Raw genomic sequence first — 25,622 nt, forward strand, 5'->3', positions numbered from 1 at the left:
ACTGCAATTACAATAGAACCATAATATCCTTCATCTAACATTTGAAAATGATTGTTTTTTTTTCTTCAAGAGAAATGGTTTCATTTGTTTTCTTACTCCATTTCAACGATTTTGTCTACAACCATTCATTCATTCATTTAAATAATTTTGTGTCTAGTTCAGGACTGTTTTCCTCTTACTGTTTAAAGATTGAATTTATATATAACTGTTATATTTTGTGTTTGGAATTATAAGGCTCTTTTTTATTTTTTATTTTTAATTTAACTCTTTGTTTTACAGATGAGGGCAGGAGTGCAGTTGAGCATGCAGGTGGTGCCCAAATTGTAGTTGACCATCTCAGGTCACTGGGCAGTAGCACAGACCCCGCCAGTGAGAAGCTCTTGACTGTCTTTTGTGGCATGCTGATGAACTATAGCAATGAGAATGGTAAACAAAACTCCTGAAAACTTCCTTTATCTCTGGGGGAAAAAAGATAAAAAAATTGTCCTTATTCAAATGAAAAATCCAAACCAAACAATTTAGATATACAATCAAGAATTCATAGGCTATAGACTTTTATTAGAGGTAAAAATAATATTTCCAAAAATAGTCTTACATTTATTATGAACTTAGTTTTTTTTAAGGACTTTATGTTACTAGATAGTATTAGAAAGTCAGTGATCTTGATCTTTCTTATATGCAGATTTACAAAATCAGTAATAAAGTTTCATCATGTAGGTTATAGAATCCATTCAGTTTCATAGTTGGAAGGTTTCACAAAAGGTTATAAAGTTGCTAAATTTAAAAAATTTTCTTAGTTTAGCATATTGCTTTGATAAACAATTTTTAGATATATATTCTATAAGTGGATAAAATTATTGATCTAGAGAATGATTCCAATTAGAAAAATAACCATTAAGTGATGAATTTTTCTGATCATAGCAACTTGTGAAGAGTCAGTTGATTAACACTATTAAAGTTGTGATTTATACAACTTGAAATCATGGAAGGGCTGACCATGTCAGTGAAATTACAGATTTTAATTGAATATTAGAATAGGAAAGAAGCAAAAATTTCAATTTTAAAATATAAATAAACCTTAAAAAATTATATTTAAAAAATCCCAGATAACTTATTTAGTACATTTACTGTATATGTTTCCAACTTTTCTTTTAAAAAAGCAAACTAGAAGTTGTATCCTTCAAGGAGTTGCTAAAATGATTTTCTCAAAGCACAGATCTGATCATATCACTTCATAAACTAAATAACTCTAATGGCATCAAAAATACACTATTTTTGCATATAAAACTATTCATAGCCTGTTCCTACCTCCTTATACCAATCTATATATCCTACACTGTAGTCATGCTGATATACTCATTTCATTTTCAAGTTCCATGTCTTTGCACTATTTCTCAGCCTCTTTCTCTTTATCCTTGCTTGTAGAAGTGTGGGACTTACATTAAGAATCACTTCTGGAGTAAGCCTCCCTTAGTTCCCCAAGCTGCTGGTGTCTTTTTCTGTCCAAGGTCTCTTTGTATTTGTTTTATACAATTTTTCTCTTTCTTTCTTTCTCTCTTTCTTTCTCTCTCTCTCTCTCTCTCTCTCTCTCTCTCTTCCCCCCCCCCACCCCCCCATCTGTGTCCGGTCAAACCTACCTATATCCATATCTATTCTATCTATATCTGTTTATCCTTTATTTTTCTGTCTAACCTCTCTATATATATGTTATGTCTATCTATCTGTCTATGTACATGTGTGTTATTTCCCTCTGTAGAACATAAGTTCCATTAAGGGCTTGTTTTCACTTTTGTTTTTGTATCCTCAGCACCTAGCACTACCTGCCACATACCTGGCACTTGCTTGATTGGTCATATATTTATCAAACATGTATATAATAGGAAAATTGACAGTTAAATTATTTTCTATATTTTTACTTAGACCGTTTCAAATAGTGAAAATATCTTTCCCCACTCTAAAACATAATTTCTGCACTATTGAAGCACTTTTATTCTTAGTGTCTTTAAATTTGCAGTTCATAAAATGTTTTGCCATTAATTTATTATAAAATATTGCCAATTCTATAGTATGCATGATAACATAAAAATAGAAACTCATAAGTAATCCACAAAGATTATTTCCCTCTTTCCAGATCTGACATTATAAGAATTAGCAGCATTAAAACACTTACATTCCCTTTTTTCTCTTCTACTTTCCATCCTGATATCTAGCAAGAGATGAGCAAGAATCTAGATAATTCACAAAATGGCTAATCAACCCATGAATAATTAAGAGCTGACCATAAAATATATGGATTTAAAATACAAATAAGAAAGTGGCAGTCAATTATTCATGCTATTTCTATTTCCTTTGAACTCCATTTGAATTTGTGCATGTGGAGAAATAAGACAAGAGTTAATTGCCAAAACATAAAAGAAAAGGGAACAAACCAAAAAATAATCATGGTAACTAATGCAATATTGCATTATTCTTCATGAAGGATAATTCTTTGCTCTGTGACTGAGTGATCTGTTTAGAAAACATATAGTAGCTTATTTGTTCAACATTTTAAAATGGAGATGAGTTCCCCAAAACATTTGGAATACTTTTAAAGAAGTGCTAATAAACATAACATAGAGATGTGCACAAATAGTTGCATGCCTACATGACAAGTTAATGACTTCTAGGGGCCATTTTCACTCATGAAATAAAGTGTGCTACTCAAATAGAGTGCTGAGCACTAAGTAGAGAATCAATGAGTTCATAACCTGTTTATCTTTTTGTTCTAACGTAAAAAATTAATTCTGCTACAGACCTATCAGGAGTCTTATTTGTAGCTATCCAGGAACTATCATTACCTGAAGTTCTCTGTGGAATCAGTTAGTGCTTATGACTATGAAGATATTAAAATTGTCTGGAAAAGTCATCAATATAGTTTTTCTAAAGAAAGCACCTCTACCCTTTGGCTGTTTGTCCCCTTAATGGATAAGCTCCAGACAACAATTTAAAGGCTACGTTCCAGTCTGGGCACTGGTTGACTTAATGACTTGAGCAAATCCAATTTCTGACTGTATCAAATGAAACTATTATATAAGTCCTCCAACCTACTTAAATAATACATTGTGAAAGTAATAAATTATATTCAGGGTGATTTTTGAACTCTTAGAATCTTCCAAAAGTCTTAGTCTAAGTAGTAATTGTTGGGTTGTTGTGTTTACTTTCCAACAGACTCATGACTTTGTGTTATAGTGATACCACATGCTTCCATTTTACAACTTGTACAAAAGCAATAAATGTGGTCTTAGAAATATAGTGCCATTTGGCAGACATTAAAGTGCTTACTATGTGTCTAAGTCATTTTTTGGTAAACTAAATCATAATATGATGTTGTTAGATAGCTATGTAAAAGATCCTATAATGAATTCTCTCAAGTAAATAATCATCTTTAATTTCTCTTCAACATTTGTTCAAGGTTGAAGTACTGTGCTCAGTCCTAGGGCAGATATGATGGTAAATCAGGCAAAGCCCTGGCCTGCAAGGAGCTTATAATTTGGTAGAAATGATAAGGTATGTATTGTAGGTAATCTATATACATATGAGAAATAGAATGAGAGGTTTCAGATAATTAGGGTTTTCTTGTGTCGTTGCTACAGTGGATAAAACTCTGGATTTGGATTTTGTAAGACCCAAGTTCAAATCTTGCCTCAAATACATACTTTATAACCCTGGGCAAGTCACTGAAATAGCCTTCTTTCCTCTTCTGGAAAATAAAGGAGTTGGGCTCGATGACCTCTAAGGTCCCTGCCAGCTTTAAATCTGTAAATCAAATATTAGTTGTCTACTATGTGCCAGGCACAGTGCTAAGTTCTATGAATACCACAAAAGGCAAAAGCAGCTCCTGTTGACCTTACAATCTACTGGGGGAAACATCATGCAAATGAATATGTACAAAAAAGATAATTATAACTAATATCAAAAGGAATAATATTGGGTTTTCTTAAAGCAAGATATCTTTATCATTTTAAAAAAAGTTATTGATACTCATTTAGTTCACAATAAAAAAAATTTTTTTTAAGGAACCAACTAACTAAAAAGAAAAAAAGAAAAAGTTCTATGCAACTTTTAAAGGGATTTCAAAATTCTGTTCAGAAAAGAACAGAGACAGAGATGGAGAAAGGCCCTCTGACCTTAAGGAGATTTTATTATGTAAAGAAATATACAAAATAATTTTAGGGACAGGGTATATAGGGAGAGTGCTATTACCTTGACAGCATACATTGATCATTTTTGCCAGTTTAGCAGAGAAGAGTATCTCTGGTGCTTGAGACATCTTTCTCTTCACCACAAGCATTGTTAAGTTTGAGTGGGAAACTTATTTTGGCTCCTCTGTGAAGTAATGCCTAAAACCTCCTTTGTGGTCACTCTCTCCCCCATTGCTTCCTGATTTTGTTTATTTGTTCCCAAAACGTTACAGTAACCGCTGAAAAATGCAATACAGTCAAACAATAAGATATCTGAAGGGCTAATGGTGCTTTGTGAGACCCTAGACCAACCACTAAACTTCCCTGATTCCAAGTTTCATCCCTTGTGATAGAAAAGAATTGAAGAAGGTTGATTCTTTAAGATCTTTATCACTTTTAAATTGTGAGTCTATTTTCCATTTTTATATTTGATCCTGTAATCCATTTTAAAATATGATGCTGTTTTGCATAGCAAAACCATTGAATTGGCACTCAAAACCGTTTGTTGATTGATTTTATGTTGTCTTTTGCACCTCCACATCACAGATATTCTTCATGCTAAGCAAGATGCTTTCTCTAGAATGTTGTATTTTTATTTTTTAAGTCCTTCATCATCTTTTTTGTTCATAGGTAGAAGTGCTTTCCAGGTTTACTCCTATTTTCAAACATAACTTATTGCAATTAAACATACTAAGTTGTATGCTTATAGTTTCTGGCTATTAGAATTTAAAAACCTTCTCTTTTAGGGAGTAAATACAACTGTGGATTTGTTTGTTTTTAAAGAAGTAGAGTGTTCTATTTATTAAATATCATCTTGTTAGTAAATTTCTGGATTTTTCTCATGTGCAGAAAACAGAAACTTTATGGTTAATAATTAAATCAATATTTGTTAGGTCAAAATAACAAATATGTAGCCTATACAGAGACTTATCACAAATGCTTTTGAAAACACTTTATAATAGAAAGAGCATATATTCTTGTGTATTCCGCTCCATTTAATAAATTAGATAGATCAGACTACTTTAGGTATAGGTATGATTGTATTGATGGTGATGGTGATGATAATATTTGTGCAGATGTAAGATTTGATGTCTGGACCATTTAAAAAAGCTATTTCATAGGGAAACTGTGAATAGAAAGATGATCTTGAGTAGGTGGACTTTCGTGAATATTGAGGACTACATTTGCCTACTACTTAAGTACTACCAAGTTTTAAAGACTGCTCAAGTTGTTTACTGAAATTTTTTCATGTTGAATATTGTTTAAAATGAATAGAACACTAGACTTTTTTGATTATTTATTATACAGGTATCTCCTGCTTAGAGTTAGTATATTCTTAAGAAGTTTGTGAAATTCAGAATTTGTAAATTGATTTAAAACAGAGAGACATTAAAGGGTTCCTATAGTGTGAGTGCATTTACAAAGCAAAGAATCATTTTTATGAAATAATTCCCTCAAATTAGCAAGTCCCAATTTTATATGGCATATGCCTAAGACTATGTTAATCTAATCTATGTGTCCTTTCTTTCCTTCCCCTCCTATCCCCTCTTATTCTCCCTCTCCCTCTTTTTTTGTTTCCCTCTCTCTCCTCCCATCTCTCGCCACATTCCTTTTTCTTTCTCTCTCATCCTGCCTCCTTCCAGTATGCCCATATATTTCTATTCTGTTAAAGTGATAATAATTTGAATTTAATCATCTTTCAAGTGTTTTACAAATATACAGGGAAACCTTGCATTTTGTTTTTCTATGAAGCACTTAGAGAATAGTATTTTACTTAGGGACTTCAAGTGTGCCCTTGGTCTAATAGTTTTTTTAAGTTAGCTTCATAGATAGGTCTTTACAATGCTTAATAGTAGATTTTTTTCTGTGTACCATTGAAATGAAATGTGTACTACATATTAGTATAAATCAGTGGCATAACTTAACATGTAAAAACATATGCAATAATAGATGTATGTTTTATGGAAAAGGCTTCAAGGTAGTTTATTTTAAATTAATTTTCAAAGTCTATAAATGAGCTCTTTATACAAAATTTTATGCCAGGGTGAAGAATGATAGTTAAAGATAACAGTTGATGAGAAGGATACTTAGATACCTACCTACTCATTTATAGTTACTGTCCATTTTATTATTAATCTGTTTGATCTTGATATTCTCAAATTTTTCTTCTCCCTTTTCTTATTTTAGTTAAATTTTAAGCTGAATTTTTTTTAAACTTTTAAACTCTATGTGATTAGAATTTTTGAGTTGATTAATAATTGCTCCTTTTTACATGTCTTTTGGGAGACTTAAAAGTATGCCATCTATCAGGAGAAATGTTCTTCAGGTTTTATTATGACCAAGTAATCACCTTAGCAGTTATTATTAAAATGTCCCCTCATTAAGACTTTTTTTTAACCTAGTTTTCATTTCTGTGGTTTCATCACGGAAGAATTTTATGTTAATTTTCTTTTATAAATATAATTAAATGTATTCTAAAGTTAATATCCTACATGTCTTTTTATTTTGATACACAATAAAAATAACCAAGGATTTTTAATGAGATTTGAGTAGGAAAGCTGTATTTAAAAAAATTAATTAGTTGAAGCAATTTTATCACTAAATCCTTGTTAATAATTTAAATATATCATTCCTATCAATAGCCTTTACTTGGGTGGGTGAGATAAACATATTTTGGCATTTCCAAACCATTTGGGTTTTTTTTGTGGCTGACCAGCATAACAAGTGTGCTGTAAAATACCTCTAAATCTTTACCTGACAATATATGATCTAATCTTAATTAGTTTGTTAAACTTAGAACTTAAAAAAAGGGGGTTCTTCAACTTGGGATCTTCTCTCCAGATCCCCATTCTTTGGAGTTTCCATGAGTGTCACCTGAAGAACATGGAACCATTGAAATTCAAATGTAGGTAGGTAAGTGTTCACACCAGCGCATGTGTTGATTGCCTTCTATCTCCCTGTATATGCATCTGTATTGCACCCTCTCAGTGCCTTCCCCTTTTTCCTCCCCATAGATCATGTAGGGCCTGCGCCATCTTGACATCACGTAATTCTGTAACACTGTATTTTTTGTCAGTTTTTGTCTGTGGTGTGTATCAGGATCTAGAACAAGTCTTAAGACTTTAATGACATTGTGTTGTCTGTCGAGAGACTGTCTTTCACATACATAATAAGTGTTTGCTATGTATGGGCCTGGGCATTTTGTGAAGTATTGTGTTTGTTGAGCTCCAGAATACATCCACCTTGAGTTCTCTAGCCAGCCCTCACTTGGTGCAAGAGCCTCAGTATTGCTATGATTTTATTGGCTCATTCAGTTACGTTGAGGACAATACAAACTATTTCTGGTTCTAAAAATTTCTTCTCATCATTAGCAAGGAAAAAAAGAGAAGAGAGCTTTTTCTTCAGATGTTACTAGAAAATATAAAATAGGTTGAAGTAAATGATTATTTTTTGTTCAGAGATGATCCTTATAAAATAAATCATAGTGCCATGGTTGACAGCTGTTACCCATTTGACTTCCATTAATGTGTTTTCTTTGGACGTCAGGGGAATATATTAAAGATTTATTTTTCTTATCAAATTATGAGTCAATGTCTTGCATACGGATGTGCACAACAATCATTCTAATAAACTACTTAATTGCAATAACACTAAATTCTAATTGAGGATAAAGATCTTATAGTAAAAACTTTTCTGACATGGGAATTCAAATGAGTAAATTGAAATCTCCAGGAGAAGGATGTTAGAGTAATATATAACATTGCCATTTCCCCTGAAAGTGTTGAGCACCAACACCTATGGCCTCAATTTGCTCTGACTTCATTTTATTGTTCACTGCCACATCTGCCAGGAAGCTAATGAAATTTCAGAATTTCTTTCCTATCATGTAGAATTAGGCAGTTTTTTTTTTTTTTTTTAGGATGCCTAGTATTAACCCATACAGTAGAAAATCCTATGTCCTTTTGCCCCCTGGGTCTTTTGTATTTGAGGAGGAAGCCATTTTATCTGTCCTGGACTTTAGTTGTGTAGAATTGAGTAGTTTTAGATGGACAGATCGGAAGGACTAAAGCTGCTCTGAAATGAATCTGTTCCAAGTAGGTGACTGCCTGTTTTTCTTTATTTACTTGTGTATATGGTATGTTTGTTGTATGTGAGTATATAACTAATCTGGTTCCCAAGAGGCTTCAAAGAGCATTATTTTCTAGAAGCTAATTGATTTTTATAGATTCTAGCCATTTGTACCATTTGTCAGGTGGCTGTGTTAAAATTTTTCCCCTGCCACAACTACAAGCATTGCTGCTTGAACCCATATGAGCATTTTTGTTTTTGTTTTTGCTTTTCCTAATCCATTAGCTCTTATTTTCCCTGGCAACAAAATCTGATGTTAAAAGAGCAAGGAATCTGTGTTGGCAATAAATACCAAGGTAAGGTGAACACTGAACCACTGATACATGGCATTCTCTTTCTGGACTATCCCTCCCAAAAAATTTGTCCTCCTTGATTTTCCTGGAGCATTGAATTTTGAGTTGGTGCCAAAAGAACTGAGGGGGTATGCAGTACTCTTACACACACTTATGTATATTCAAAACACATACATATACATATATACACACACACAGAGTGGAGTTTGACACTCAATGCATGCGCTAGTGCTCACGCTTACGTACTTGAAATTGAATGATTCAACAGCTCTGCAATATTTGAGGTGGTGCTCTCCCCCAAATCTAAAACAAACCAAAAAACCCCACAAAAATATTTGCTAAAGAACAAGGATCTGCAGAGATGACCCAGTAGGAAAGTACTCTAGTGACTGGTAAGTAACTGAATTTTTCCCAATGTGCAAAGCCACACAGTGCATGATTTCTATAAATGCTCAAACTATGATAGTCAAATTGTTCTGTTTATATAGCTCAATTAAATCATTGTCAAATTTTGTGTTGACTTTTCTTGTATTTTTTTAAACTAGGCTTGTTGTTGATTTGGCATAATAAACTCCCTCTTCCATGGCAGATTTGCAGTAGCTTTCTATTTATTGTCTGGAAATGAAGTCATTTGCCCATGGTCAGATAGCCAATATCAGTGGTACAACTGAGTCCAGTTCTTCTTGACTTCAAAGCTGGCTCATTATCACCACACTACTTCCCAATTTTTATATTAAAGAAAACCAAACCTAACATTAAGGATATCATTCTGTTTATTTTCCCCTCATACCTTCTAAATAATTTATTTCCACCATTGTTTTGTTCTTTCTCTGAGACCCCTTTTTAAAGGTTCAAATTTCTACTTCTGATTTCTAATCCCATATTAGATTTAAAACTATTTTAAGCCTGGAATGAATGAATCTTAATCTATAATTGTCCTCCCTTTTCAGATTTAAGGTTTTTTAATGTATAGGGCTCCTTTGTTAAGGAAGTATTCCCCTTTCTTCACACTCACCTTCTAATATGGTTAAAATTTTCACAGAAACCCAATAGGATAAAAACCCTATTCTGTATGTAAGTAGTCTACTGGATTGTTTTCAGAAACTTTTGGCTGTTCTTCTCTCTATAAGCTGCATTAAAAGTCATATAAAGGAAAAATAACCCATTACTTCAGAGGCCACTAGCAAGATCTGAGGATCATGTATTTAGGAATGAAAGGGATTAATGCCCTCAAAAGGAAACTGGAACTTAGAAAGATGAAGTGGTATCCTTGAGGTCATACAAATAGTGAGAAGCAGAGATTAGATTGAATCCCATGTCCTATACTACATATCTAGTACTCTCCTCCAAATCATGCTGCTCCCCAATGACCAATTCTTCATAGTCTTCCACCCCTATCCACAAATGTAGATTGACTCTGATGCTAGCTGAGGCATGCATGCTGTGAATAGAAGTTGTTTTGATGAAAATTCATAGATTTTTGTCTTTGATTAACCAAAAGGTAATTTAAAAGAACTTGGATAAGTAACTTTAAAATGACATACTATTTTCAAAAGTTATTTGAAAAATAATATTGTACCCAGTAATGAAGAAAAGAATATTGTATAAACTTAAATATATGATTTTCTTTCCACTTAACATTTTTGCTGGGGACGTTATTTTTGTTTTGTTTTGTTTTTATCCTTTTGCTTTACTCTAGGTGCCTTTTTTTTTTCTCATTGTCCAATGAAAAGCCAGTGTGAAAATGTGAGCCACATATTGGGATGTTAAACCTGTCATGTAGGAAAAACCTAATGATAAATGTAACAAGTGCCCATTGAGTCTTAACTTTGCTCACTTATAAAACTAGTGTTTTTCTCCTTATTACCGAGATACGTCATTATAAGTGTATAAAATGGACAATAGGAAAACACTTGTAAATAACCCACTTGTTTTCTTTTTCAAATTATGCTTCTTCCTAACAATCCTGAAAGAAAATTCTACTTGCAGACATCCAGCAATAACTTGTTCCCTTTTATTATGCCTTTTTTTTTACTCATAAAATACTGCCTTGGAGAATTCTGAGAATTTTTTCTTTTTCTTTCTTTCTTTCTGGCCTTTATTAAACTTGCTTTTTTTCCTTTAAGCTTTTCATATTCTTCGTGATTTCCTGCAATTTCATTTACATACCAGATGACAACATTATGCACCATGCTTCTTAAAAGAGCCTGATGAAACTAGTTTGGTAATTGGGTCTACTATATAAATCCTTCTTGGTATTAAATTTCCATTTATTATTAGCAAGAGTCAAGGCTCAAAAGTTTTGAGCCGCTAATATTCATGCTCTCAAGTTAGAGCCCTGTAGATACAGATGCTTATCTTTATCTATGGAGCTTTACTTCAAATTAAATAGCATTGGGTTTTCACTTGAAAAAAAATGGGAGTCTTTTCATTTTTTGCATATCTCACAGATTTCTACTATTTTGTCAGTTCCCAGTTTTATTAATATTTTGTTTAATAACTTGTCCTGATTTTTGGTTTTTTTGTTTGTTTTTTTTATAGATGCCCTACAAGCTCAACTTATCAATATGGGTGTTATTCCTACATTAGTGAAATTATTAGGCATCCACTGCCAAAATTCAGCTCTTACAGAGATGTGCCTTGTTGCATTTGGCAATTTAGCAGAACTCGGTAAGTCCTTAGCCACAAGTCAAAGCATACCTTCCATTTAGTAATGTTTTGGTGAATTGAAGATGTGTGTATTAGACTAAACAAATGTAAATTTTATGCAAATATTCCTTTTCATGATGTTACCGTATTGTGTAAGCAACTATAATTGCCCTTTGAACTTAAGTTTACTCACTACAAGGAATATTTTACATTCTAAATGACACATTTTTAATGATTTATACTGTATCTTCACATTTTTACATAAGATTGATTATGTAATCAACAATTATGCAATTTAAGGATTAGAAGAGAATGTAATTAATAAACTTGTATCTGAATTGTCAGCTAATATAATGCTAGGTTTTACCACTAAAGAGGAAAGAAGTATTTTATTCACTAGAGAAGGAAAAAGTGAGCTGACAAAGAATTAACTTAGTGATAAAAATTTTTGTAGACTACATTCTGACCTTACTTATCCTATCCTTAAAAAGATACTTGACTTGATCATCAATAAAGCCTGCCCTGCATCAGAGCCATAAATGTTGAGTTGTACATTTGTATGCTCTCTTCTGCCAACTCTTAGTTTCTTATTTCAAATTTAGAGGATTAAGATGTTATACTTAACCACTGGAGAACTAGCCATAGTAACTTATTGGATGCTTCACATACTTGGAATTATATCTCCCACCTGAATGTATTTGTGCAGGCTGATTCCATAGCTCCTGACTCCTTCTTCCCTGTTCAGTTTTGTCTCCAAGTGCCAGAACCGGAGTTTATTTGTTCTTGGCACTAAATAAAATTTAAGTCATTCTTATATAACTTGGGGGTACACCTCCTGATATGTAAGCACACTTGCTTATATGTCCTTTCTTCCTCTTCCCTCACCTCATTTCCACCAGCCATCACTGTTCCAGTAAAGCAGTAAAGCAGAGCTTTTACACTTCTGAATTAGAGAGGAAAGGGGACTTTGTATCCTTTTTATTCCACAGAATGTCTTTTTTTCCCCAAAATTATAGGATAGAACAGACTAAGTTGCTTAACTTAACTCTTAAGAAGGAAAATAATAATAATCCCTTGGAGAAGCAGTGATGGCTAAGAGTTTATATCTCCACAGTTGCACACTGAGCTTTCTTTTCACCGTGTATGACTCAGAAATTCCAAGTTCAAAAGCTGCCCATGGCACTTGGTGACACCTCCTCCCTCAATATCCCCACCTCACTTGAGCTGTAGGTGCCTTTCATCACTGTTCATACCTCACTTGATCCAAGCAAAAATTCCCTCTTTTCTTGTTTAATAATTCAGGCAAAGGAACTAATAGTGAGCGTTAAAATAAGGCAGGCCTCATCCAGAGCCAATGTACAAAAGGAATTTGGACCCAGGGGGCTTTGATTGGAGGGATACTTCATAGAAAGGCCCAGGTTTTCTAGAAGTTCCCTCTTTCCTAGTCAATACCTTCATGACCAGTCCAGAACCATAGTCAGTTATGTAAGTTCATGGCAACTGGATTCCCAAGAAAAAATTATCTGACATACAATTTGACAAGGAATTTTTTGCAGAGTCTCATTAAAAGCAATCTTTATTTCACTTTTAAAACAAGTGGTTGCTAGAGCAGATGAGCTGCTTCCTGAGAGAGAAGAGAATTAACCACTTTGATTAACTAAGTATATCTAGTGAATTAATAAATGATATGGACTGATAATGAATATACTGAATTTAATTGGTCTCATTTAGTGATGTCCCTGAGATCAATCAAATCAGTTGATTAATTGAGCAATTATTATGTTTATAAAAATATGTAAATTATTCATTTCAAATCTAAGCTCACTTAGTTTATACATCACAGGATCTTGTCCACTATGTGGAAAATAATTTCAAACTCAGTTCAGTCACCTTACAAATGAAATGCAGAAAGCTAGGTGCTAGGATTATAAACATGAAGCCAGATATACTACTTCTCTCATGGAACTCACCATCTAATTTTTGGGGGGAGGAACAAAAGAGAAAAAATACACACACACACACACACACACACACACACACACACACACACATACACACAGAGAATATAGTTTGTTATAAGTTATAAGTTGCATTTGAGAGATTGGAACAAAGTGATATTAAAAATTTGAGATGGAAAAACTTAAGACTTAAGAGGCTCACTGGAAGACTTTTAATAGTCCAGTTTTGAGATAATGAGAACCTAACCCAGTATTGTAGTAATGAGGATGATGAGGATCCCCATTGCTGTTTGTGCAGGTTTTGCAAAAGAATTTGCAAACCCCCATAAATACAGGTACAGTGTTTGTGGTAAAAAAAAAAGGGGGGGGGATTTATTTACACTAAGAAGATGGCTTGCTTAAGAAGACAGCTTTCTTAGTGGGCAAAGAATCCTGTTAGGATAATTTTTTTGTTTGCAAAGATGGATTGATACTGAGAAGAAAATACCTTCCTCAGTGAGCTAAATCCAGAAGGACATGCCTTTTTGATTAGGAATTAGCAAAAGTGGGTTAACAACCCCACCTCCACCCCCCACCCCTAGTCTTGGCCTGGAGCTGGGGAGCCATTTGAGCCACTCAGTAGAGGGTGACTATGCCTTAGGCTGAGATTTTCAGTTAAATGAGGTTATCTGGGAGTTGTCTGGGAAAGTTGTGCCCCTCCCAGAGTTTGAGAGTCAGGAATACCACCCCTCCCCCCAAGGGGGACATAGTTTATATCAGCCCCTCCCCCAAAGGCTAAAGGGGACACAATTTACATCAAGGGTGTAGGGATAATTAACTGAGTATGAAGAATGGAAGCATGAAATTGGAATTCCCAAGTTTCAAGTCAGAATTCAAGAAATTACAGAAAATGCTCAATATGTTATGATTTTATTATCTTTTTTTAAACATAGACTTCTTTATCTCTAAATAAAAGACCCTTGGTGTAATTTTTTATTTCTTCTTTACCTTTTTTTTCTGAGTGTATTCTTGTTTACTGTATATCTAGAGTAATTTTATATGGTTTTTCTTTCTGTTATGAGTATAACTAAAATTTTGAATCAATTATTTTTGTCTTCATCACTGACTTAAAAGAATGCAGGTATTAAACATTTTATTAGAGATGAGGGCAAGGAGTTTCATTAACTCATTTGTAGTATTTGACTACTTATACTATTCTTGAGTGTTTTTGCCCAGAAAATAGGGAGACTCCTAGTATTTGTAATACATTCTGGGACAATCTATACCCTTCTTTAAAAAAAAAGAAAAAGAAAAAGACATCTTGTTCAAGTATACATTAATTGTTTCAGAGTTGCCCAAACAATGATTTGGAGATGGAAAAAAAGATGTGTAATTATGTGCTAATTCTGCATATTTTATTCCCTTTTTAGGGAGTAGAGGGCATTTAAGAATCTTTTACTTTTAAAAGCTTCTTTTAAATGCAAAACCCTTTTCAGATCCCCCTTAACCATAATTTGGAGACTGGTGGTGGTGGTGGTAGCTGTACTCTAAAGTCTGATGTCTCTTTGTAATGACCTTAAATTCTTGAAGAGTACACCAATAATCTGTATTAGTATTCCCATTAAATAATCAAGGATTCTTGAAATACTATTATAATGATAATTATTAATAGTAGTAGCAGAAATGATTTAGCACAACAAACATTTATTTGATAAATTTGAATAGGGCTTTATGGTAATGAAAAGCTTTGCTTCATTAATCTATGTTTCACTTGATCCACACTACATTGCTTCTTGCGAAAGTATTCTTATTCTTATTTTACAGATGAAGAAACCATGAATGAGAGGTTGTATAATTTGCCTAAGGTCACATAGATAAGTGGCAGACTCAGTTTTTTGATTCCCAAGTGCAATCTTCTTTAAATTATATGATATCACCTTCTAATAGCTTATCTATTGATCAGTCACCACCTTTTCTTTTTTAAATGTATTATTTATTTTTAGCATGCCTTGAATTTTTTTTTGAGTTCTGAATTTTCTCCTTTTTAAACCATTTCCCCACTCATTGAAAAAGTAAGACATGTGGTATCAGTTATATATATTAAATCATGCAAAACATATTTCCATGTTGCAAAAGGAAAAGGCAAGAAAAATAAAGTGAAAAGGTTATGCTTCAATCTGCACTCAGACTCCATCAGTTCTTTCTCTGGAGGCAGATAGCTTTTTTTTTTTTTTTTTTTTTTTTTTTTTTTTTTTTTTTTTAAATAAAGAGTTCTTCAGAAAAGTCTTGAATCATTGGATTGCTGCTAAGTAAAACCAGGAAGTTGAGGACTTCTCAGAATAATGACTTTGGATAATTCAGGACTCAGCATCAAGGGTCTGTTTAATCTTTAGGCTCTGGGAAGAGCAAAGACCAGCAGAAAACATTTAAGAGATAACTCCCCTGACCTTTATTCAGTTGCTTAAAGAAGAATCTGACTAATTATGTAATCAAATAACCTGGAGATATTTGAGAAGTCTCCAAACTGGCTATCTCTTTTTGTTATTTACCTGAAGTAAAATAGACCAAATCTCCTTAGTTACTAGTTCAAGTAATCTAGGAAACTTTTAATCCCTTTGGTTTAATCAATTATTTACCTCTAAATAAATCTCCTTAGAAATTGATTATTAACCTTTGAAGCTGAACTGGACCCCTTTTTCTTAATAACATTGTGAAACATTTACTGTTTAGTCAAGACCCTACTACTACAAAAGCCCATCTGTATTCCAAAGACAAATAAAAGAATAAAGGTGGAGTTTGCCAATGATTTTAGGAGGATTAACAGGAGATGGGTAGGTGAATAGTTTCTGTAATTTTTTTTTTCTTGACTATTTAAACTGCCTTTTAATCTCTATAAAATTGGCCTCCTTTCTATGTACTGCTTGCTTCTCAGGAGATTCTAATAAAACTTCTAATCTTCACTTTGCGAGATCTCTGAGTAGTCATTTTTGGTCAGGAGTTGCACTGTTTCACACACTGCAAAATAGCTATCTTTTACAATTGATTATTATACAATATTATTATTACCGTGTACAATGTTTTCCTGTTTCTGCTCATTTCATTTTTTATGAGTTCATTGTCTTTCCAGGTTTTTCTGAAACCATTCTACTCATTTCTTATAGCACAATAGTATTCTATCATAATCGTATACCTCAATTTTCAAATCTTTGCCATCAGAAAAAGAGCTGCTATACATATTTTTATACACATAAATCCTTTTCTTTTTTCGTTGAGTTTTTGGGATACAGACCTATTAGTAGCATTACTGAGTGAGAGGTTATGCACAGTTTTATAGCCCTTTGGTCATAGTTCCAAATTGTACTCAGAATGTGCACAAAATGGTTGTATCAGTTCACAATTTTACTAGTGCATTAGTGGCCCAGTGTTTCCACATCCTCTCCATCCTCTGTCATTTAAATTTTTGATCCTATTAGCCAGGCTGATAGTTGTGAGGTCATACCTAAGAGTTATTTTAATTTGCATTTTCCTAATCAGTAATAATTTAGAGTATTTTTTCACATGGCCACAGATAGTTTTGATTTCTTCATTCAAAAGCTTCTTGTTCCTATCCTTTGACCAATCACATCTTTTAATTAAAAAAAAAAAAATTCAAACATAGTGCTTTAAACATAGGCAGTCAGTATTGATGTGAAGTTTAGATTTGGGAAACCCAAATGAAATTAGGATTTCTGGTGGTCAGGGAGTTAAATGATAAGGTCTAGTGACAGGTTCAGGGTTCAGGGAATCAAATGGAGGGGTTTGGCTCCCCTGCACTCCCTTGGGATTCGGCCCAAGGGTAGAGAGTTTTGGGGACTCCTTTCTGGCGGTGCAGAGAGTCCCTGTAAAGGAATTTACAGACCTGAAAACCTATATTGATAAAAGAAGTTTATTATGGGGATTAGAAGGTTAAAGTCTAGTTAGGAAATAGGTGAGGGTAAAGAGAAGATAGCACTGGAAACAGTATTTCAGTGGGCAGAGACTCTTGGCGTGCCAAGCATGGCATAACATGGCATGTTTGGAACCTCTGCAAAAAGAGGATTTTAGTTTGGCTCTTTTTATAATGAGAGATTTAGCTAAAGGGGGCCCGTGGGTGGAGTCTCAAGTTGACTCCTAGCTGAGTTTCAGCAAGGGCTAGAATTTGCTTGGTGGGGTTGGGAAACCCAAGCAGATCATTCTATGGGGACTGGGACAGCCCAAGTTGGCTCAGATCCGATGGGAGCTGGGACAAGCCCGGATCTCCTATTGGAATTCAAAGGGATGCTTTTGACCAGGATTTTTCCAGGAAGCAAAGGTGCAGGCTTCTTGATAATGCATCAGCCAGGAAGGGCTGGGAGTAATCTGAAAGGAATCACAAATCAATCTGAAAGGAATCACAAATCAGTTTCTGAAAGGGACCACAACCCACTTCAATATGTCATTGAGTGAATGGTCAGGTAGATAAATTAGATCAATAAGAATCAAATAAAAGGAGTTTTGATTGGGCTACAAAGGATAATTTGGAGGGTACTTCTGAGTCAGGTGGATGACTAGCTATAAAGCAGTATGAGAATATTAGGTGCTTGGGGGAGAGAAAAGGAAGTAGACTATACAAAAGATAAATTTTGCCTACTTTGCAATTTTGTTGTTGTTGTTGTTGTTGTTTTTTACTTTGCAATTTTGTCTGAGGCTCTAATGGTAGCTACTTTGCTAATGAAAATCTTTTCCTGTGCTTCCTTTAGGTGTTGCCTAAGTTGGTATATCAGCATTCATTCAGGAGGCAGGAATCTAAACACTCTCAATTCAGCTCTGGTGTTCTAGGCTGGTAGTTTATTGTAGAAAAAGAGACAGACAGACAGACAGATAGACACTTATAGGTCATTCAGCAGTTAACAGAAATTTACTTTGCCTTAGAGATGAGATTGACAGGTGGATTAGCCAGTGAGGACAAGCTGAGGTGATAGAGTTGAGCAAAGCTTCCTTGCCTTAGTTGTCCTTTGTGGTCTGCTATCCACTTCTCAGATGGAGTAAGGAGACCAGGAAGTGGATATCAGTAGGCTGAGCCAGTTAGGTTTCCCTGAAAACTTTCCATATCTTTTAAGGAACATTTAGCTCACATGTGTGAAAGCAAGGGTTAGGATATTGCTTTCATACTATACTTTTACCCTTGACAAATTTTTTAAAGCAAAGGGACCCAAAACTATCACAACCAAACCAGTTAGAAAATGTTTACCAAAGTAAATAAAAATGGGATACAACATGGAGAATGTTAATTTGTGGTTTTCTAAGTAAATATGCAGCACAGGATCTTGAATTGACATCATTGTTCTAGAGTGCCTTCTACCACTTAAATGACTTTAAGACTCTTACTAGTCAACCTTGACTTCCAGTGTTTAAGAAACCTGATGCAGAAAGCATTGAAGGAGGGAAAGAAACAGAAACAAAAGTAAAAACATTTATTGGCTTTCTGAAGAGTGAATATGGAAGAAGAAAAACTAGAAGCCCTGATCTTTGTACAAGGCCCAGTTCTCATTGGAGTGATGCCAAATCTTTGGACAGTGTATTTTATCATTGTAAAGGGGTGACCATGAGAAGCATCAAGGACAGCAGGGTTGCAGCAAAGATAATGACTTTTCCTGTAATAGTCCTCAACAGAGACTTTTAAAGATCATTGCCCTGTACCACCACCCACTCTCTGGCCTATCAGCCACGACTTTCTCAGGTCTTTAGAGAGAAGATGGGGGATATAAAATCTTTACTTCATGAGCGGTCTCTGGATTCACTCTCCCTTCTTGTTACAAAAAAGCACTGCCATCTCCCAGCAGCATTACTTCTTGGTGCTCTCCATAGAAAGGAATTGTACAGGGGCCTAATTTATAATAAGTTAAGGCCCTGTCTCTTGCCATTGCTCATTCTTCTGAGCTACCATTAGTCTACTGTCTGCTGCTACTAGGGCCCTCATCTCTATTAAGAACTCTTTGGCTGCTGCCACTGGGGTTTGTACCAGACCTTATGCTTCTGGGATTAACTACTGCCCTCTTATATCTTGAATGTTGTCTCAGGTGCTGATATTGCCTCTTTCTGCCAGTGCAGGACAACTACCATTACTGGGGCTTGAGTTCTTTTGCTTTATCTATGCTAGGTCAAGGTGCCTGAGTCTCTCCTCTTCTCTGCTAACACAAAATATTGCCTTAAACTTGAACTCTTGCATTGCTGGGGCCTGATTCTTCCCTCATATGACTGTGCCCGAATCTTCTTTATGCAAGGAATTGCTGACAGCCTGCCTTAACACTGTCCTCCTATATTTGCTAGGAATCCTGTGGATACTATTACTTCTGGGTTCTAAGTCTGCTTTCCTGTGATGGGTCCGGTTGGCCAGAATACCTTACATTTGCCTGTCCACCATAGTTAATCATGTCAGAAACTGCCACACTGGATGGTTTTGGGAACTCCAAAGGATTCTGGCCAATTATACTAGGGCCTCAGTTCTGCTTCCTTCCTAATCCTCCTGCTACCAGTTTGTCCATTCTGATCTCACAAGGCCTGCCCCCAAACTCTGAATGTCTAGGTCAGGATTACTCATCTAGCTTTAGGGAAAGACAAAAAACAAAGTCTTCTAAACTAATTTGTGTATTCTGTCTGCCACGTATAAGTGTTTTGTTTGTTGTGTGCAGAGGTCTCTCTCTCGAAGTTCCTAATGATTGAGAGTGAAAACTTTTTAAATTGATGCAGCAGTTCTGCTTGTGCTCAGTCAGTAACTAGGATAGAATTAGCTCATATATCCATATCTTCAGTCCCAAAAATATCTCTGGGTTCCATTGTCTTCCCAAATGCCTCCCACAATAGCTTATACAAAAGAATCATAACCAAGTCAGTGAGGCACAATTCTAGTAGGTATTTCAAATACCAAATTAAAATTAAGTTAAAAAAAAAACCTCAAACAGTTCCTTTAACATAGTTGTTAGATAATCTTAAAATACCGGGATCTCCTTAGGTTTGAACACATTGCTACACTGTTGGGTTCCCTTGTGCTACTACCTCAGTTGGCTGTCTGTTTATATAGTTATTAGACTGATGACTACTTGTTAAGCTACATTGTCACTTTTAAAAAGCTGTTCAAAACAGTGCACCACAATCACAGTATAGTTCTTTAAAATGTATTCTATATTCCCATTAATCTCTCTTTGCTGAATGGCAGATTTATAAACCTGTAGATATTGGGATGTTGGTATTATAGATATTGGAGTACTTCACCAGCACCATTTTTAAAGCTATCCCCAAAAGTACCATTAGGAACATGGAGTTCTCACTTTTCTGCACTGCCCATCCTTCAATTGAATGAGCTCATTCTAGTCCAATTCTGCATGACCACACAAATTGTTCTGAGCTGGAAATGACTTAGTTCAGGTCCTTAGTAATTGATGTTTGTTATTAAAGCAATTTGAGACAAGCGTTACTCATCCAGCATGGATAAAAGGAAATTTACTTTAGCCCTAAGCAGGAGATGGATATTCAGGAGGGATATACACTGAGGACATCCCAAATGTGTTCAGCTGAGAAAATCCTCCTTGCCTGGGTTGCCCATTATCGTTCATCAGCCAAGCTTGGAGAATTCATGTAGGTTTTCCTGACTGTTTTTTACTCTGGAGGTTAGGAAGTGATCTCAGCAGTCCTGAACCTATAGTCCCCTTGAAATAACCAAGACACCAGAAGGATCTCAATACCTTTTAAGGAAAAATTAACCGCCCATATGGGGAGAAGAGTTAATCTGTTGCTATTACCACACTAGGCTTTTTAGGTTAGGCTGAAAGTGATGAGAAAAATACAAAAATTTCATTAATATGGTGTCTTACAGTTTCCTATGCAGTCGTAAGGAAGTATACCTTTCTCTTTCAGACCACATATACTGTCTTTTTTCTTCATAATTAACTAGTACAGTATTCAAGGATTGCTCTATCCTTAAATTAGGATCTCTTATTGTTGCACTTGGAATGTAGGTGATTTTCTGTGAGTATTAGGCATTTTAAAATGATATTCAAGTCCTTTATTTGATGGCAAAGGCCTCTCTAAATGAATGCTCTGTGGCAAGTCAAGCTTGGTCTGTAGCGGGAAGGGAAAAGAAACACACATGATTTTGGTATCCAAATGAAATTTTTTTTAAAAAGGATATTCTGAGTACCTAGTCAGTGTAGACCTCTGGAGATCTGGTGATAAGGGAGAAGAGAAGATGCTATGGTCTTTCAAAAGCTCTAGATTAGAATAGTAGAGTGGCGACACCCAACATGACTTCCTCCCTTTCTCCTTTTGTACAGAGAAAGTTCTGTCCCTAGTGCATATTAGGGATCTTTCACTTTTCCAAGTTTCCAAGAGAATGAGGGTTGGGGATAGGGGTGGAGGAGAGTAGTGATTGATAGAGAAGCAGGGTTTTATCTGTTACCATTATTTCCAGATCTACCATTTGGATTTTTGAGCATTATAGTTAGTTAGTGGAATAAAAGAGAAAGAAGAAGCTATGGGGAAAGAGCCTCACTTATTCCATGGATAACTTTGAACGTGTCCTCAGAACAAACTTGGTTTTTATGGCTTATTCTGATTTTTTGAGAAGTCCTTCCTTGCATCAGTAGTCAAGATTTCATGTAAAAAGTCAAGGTATCCAAATTTATGTTCTGAACTTCTGATATAATTCATTCTCCTGAAATAGGCTAATATTCACTCAGAGCCTTTTATTCAGTACTTCCTCACTAAATTGTTTTGCTTACATGATGTGGGTCACTAGGTAAGAGCGTAGGCCTAAAACAGAGTCTAAGACAAACTCCCAGGATCTCTAGAACTTAACTCCAAAGAATATGGAAGGTCTAATAGCTGGGATGGTCCTCAATTAGCTGGAACTACTTTCTTTTTAACAAAATCTCTTTCATCTTAGATCTTTTCATCACCCATTCTTTCTAACTTTTATTGCTCACACAAATCTATCTTTCTGAAAGTCATATCCCTAGACATGCTAAGCTGGAAAGAATCAGCCAGATCTTTTCTACCCGTCTATTATTTCCACACCTTTCCTTTTCCGTCATCACTCTTCGCTATATCCTCCTTTGAGGTTTACTAATTTGTCTGTACCACTCTGTTGAGACATAATGTAATAATTTTGTTACTCAAAGAGTCTTCAAATCAGTTCAATCCTGGGCTATTTTCTCTACCTATTCTTCCTGTCTTGTGCTCAGACAAGGACTTCATATGTGTTTGTGGACATATGACCTAATTCACCAGGCTTCTTAAAGCCCATGATTTATATCTTCATCAACTACACCTCTTATACCCACAGAGATCCTCATGCCTTAGATCTCTCCAAATTGTTAGCATTTATATAGTGCTCTAAGGTTTGCAAAGTTCTTTACAAATATTATCTCACTTTTTCTCATAGCAATTTTGGGAGGAAGGTTCTCTTATTATTTCGATTTTATAGATGAGTAAATTGAGACAAATAGAGGCCAAGTGACTTGCCCAATGTCGCAAAATTAGATTTGAATATAAGTCTTGACTCCAGGCCCACTCTTCAATGTATTCTGTCATTGAACTATCATCCATACAGCAATAATGGAGACTGTTAAATTTCCTCCTTATCATGATGCCATTTTTTCTATTTTTTTGCCTTTCCTTCACTCTTCCTGATTCTATTGGTTGTCCTCGCCATAACCCCCAGTTCCTCCATTCATCTCTGTTTTCCTGATCAGTTACTTTTTCTCGGCCTTGCTGAGCATCTCTTCACTTTTGAGCCTCCTCAGAAAAAGGTCATCCAGAGAGATGTCTGAGTGCATATTTTAAAACCCCATTGCATCTATACTTAGGCTGTGTTCCTTTACTGTTGTCTTTGAGCAAGAGGCGGCCTTTCTTTGTGTTATGGCCAACCCCTTTAATTGTGCCTTAGATTTTATCTCCTGTATCAGCTTGTCCCCTTGATCGTTCCTTCTCTCATCTTCATTCTGTCTTAGCCACTGGCTTTCTTACTCTATAAATGTGCCAAATCTGATTCATCCTTAAAAAAAAATCTTCAATGAGGACTCCCATATCCTCTCAAGCCATCATATTCTGTGTCTCTTTTCAAACTGCCAAGAAATAACTGTCTATTCCTCTTGCCTCCGCTTTCTCTTACACTTACTCACTTCTTAGTCATTATAATCAATCAGACTTCTAACTCCACACAACTCACTCTGCTGAAACTGCTCTAAGAATCCAAGGTTGTATGTTTTCATTCCTCTGTCAAAATAAATCATTAGTTGTCAATTGTCTCTTGGTTTCTGTGTACTTTCTCAATTGTCTTTTTTCTTGATCCTTTTGAAGCAGTTTGTCCTGTTAGCCATGTCTTCCTGAATGCTCTTTCATCACTTAAATTCCATCACATCATTTTTTCTTCCTGCCCATCTGATCATTTCTTTTCCATCTCTTTTGCTCGTTTTCTTTTCTCCATTTCCTGCTTCCCTCAAAATTCTGTTCTTTCTGTTCTTTTTGGTGATTTTTATCTGGTTTCATGGACTCAGTTATGGTCTCTCTGCAAATTACTCCTAAATCTCTATCCATTTATGGTCTTTTTTTATGCTCTTGAAATCATTCTTTATTCTTCCAATTCTTTCAACCCAATATCCAATCAAATGCTAAATCTTGTCACTTTTAGCTATTCAGCACTTTCAATATCCTTACATTTTTACCTACTTTTTGGCAATTGGTCTCCTTAGTTCCTTTCTCTCTCCTCTCTAATTCTAATTAACTGCTAAAATAATATTCCTAAATCTTGATTATGGCACATTCTTGCTTAAGAACTTTCAATATTTCTGTGTTGCTAATAGGATAAAATACAAATATCTCACTTTGGTATTTCACAACCTCCACTATCTGTCATTGACCTGCCTTTCCAACATTTTCTCACATTATTTGCATATCTACATTCCAATTGAATTGAGTGAATTGCTAGTTGTTTCTAGAACTTTATAGTTAGCCTCTCATTTGTACAAAGCCTGTAATGTACTTTTGTTTCATCTTTTCTTCTTTGAATATTTTGGTTTCTTCAAGACCAAAGTCAGATTGATGTCTTTCTTTATGGCTTCTCTAATTCCTTAGTTGTTAATTCTCTCTCCATCCATAAAATCATTTGTATTTACTCTTCTCTTTACACAATTTTTATCTCTCTTGTTAGATTAAAAGCTCCTTTTGGGAAGGAGTGCCATTCTCTTTCCCTCATACTGCCTAGAACAAAGATTTGTCAAATTAAAATGGGGAAATAGAAGTATTTGTAGAAAGTTGGTCTGATTTGACTGGAGCTTAGGGTACTTGAAAAAGATAAAACTGGAAAAGGGAGAATGAAGACAGACTACCTAGGACCTTGATTATTAAACCAAAAGTTTACATTGTATTCCTCAGAGAGTAGAAAATAGATCTTCCTATTTAGATATTAAATAGCTAGTAGAGCCCTTGACAGAAACAGCATGATTAGAATAGGGGAAGCTAAAGAAAGACAATGATGCATTCCATTTTGGATAAGGTGAGTTAACAATGAGAAGTTGTGGGAAGCTATCCAGGAGGAACTTCTTTTGGACTTTAGGAACTTTAGAAAAGACCATAATTGGATATAGAGATTTAGGAGTAATTTGCACATAGACCATAACTGAATGCATGAAACCAGATAAAATCATCAAAAGAGATATTTAGATAGATGTTCCTCAAAACTGGATTATGAAATGAATTAGAGTAGATGAGATTAGAGTCAAGGAAACTGTTTTTGGCAATTATCAGAACTGGTGGAGATCAATTGTGTAGTGGTTGTGGTCTTAAACAGGACAGTCACAATAGGTACACGTGTTAGGACCTGGGGATAACCATTGTTTGTGTGTGAAAGGGACAGAGTATAGGGGAAAACCCTAATCTAAATCGGACTACCATTGACAGAAAAAAATTCAGGAGAAGGAACAGATTTTGGAAATGGAAAGATAGTGAATTCAGTATGTTGAATTTGAAGTGCTAGTGGGAAACCGAAGTGAAGGGGATATCAAAAAAGTCCTCTGATAGCTTACTAGAGAAAAGGCTGGCCATATAGGTTTGGGAATCCTTTTAGGGCTAGGGTTTGAAGCCTTGAGAGTATAGGCTAAGAGGTGGAAAATGTTTATTTTTAGATGATAGGAGAAGAAAGTACAGTCAGAGACAAAAGAACCCAGGGGCATGCTATAGGAGGCAGCATGGTGCCGTAGAAGCGGGTTCTTCCATAAAAGACTTGGATTCAAATTTTCCTGCTGAGATTTATTACCTGGGTTTCAGTTTCCTCCTATCTAAAATGAAGGTGTTGAACTTCCAGCTTCAAATCTATGATCTATATCACAGAAGCCAAAGAAAAA

The 25,622-nt window shown here is 35.0% G+C and overlaps 1 protein-coding gene across 3 annotated transcripts in view; it reads left to right on the forward strand.

The window, feature by feature from the left end:
- RAP1GDS1 (Rap1 GTPase-GDP dissociation stimulator 1) overlaps window positions 1–25,622 on the forward strand; it is a 222,085-nt gene that overhangs the window by 154,605 nt on the left and 41,858 nt on the right. For 2 of the 3 annotated variants that reach the window (XM_051964422.1, XM_051964421.1), the window contains exons 5-6: window positions 280–426; window positions 11,183–11,311. In XM_051964422.1, coding sequence (XP_051820382.1) covers window positions 280–426; window positions 11,183–11,311 — 276 coding nt within the window. The remainder of the gene's footprint in view (window positions 1–279; window positions 427–11,182; window positions 11,312–25,622) is intronic. The other variant, XM_051964423.1, reaches the window with a different exon arrangement.

This window comes from Antechinus flavipes, chromosome 6 (assembly GCF_016432865.1).
Source record: "Antechinus flavipes isolate AdamAnt ecotype Samford, QLD, Australia chromosome 6, AdamAnt_v2, whole genome shotgun sequence".
In the NCBI taxonomy this organism is placed as follows: domain Eukaryota; kingdom Metazoa; phylum Chordata; class Mammalia; order Dasyuromorphia; family Dasyuridae; genus Antechinus; species Antechinus flavipes.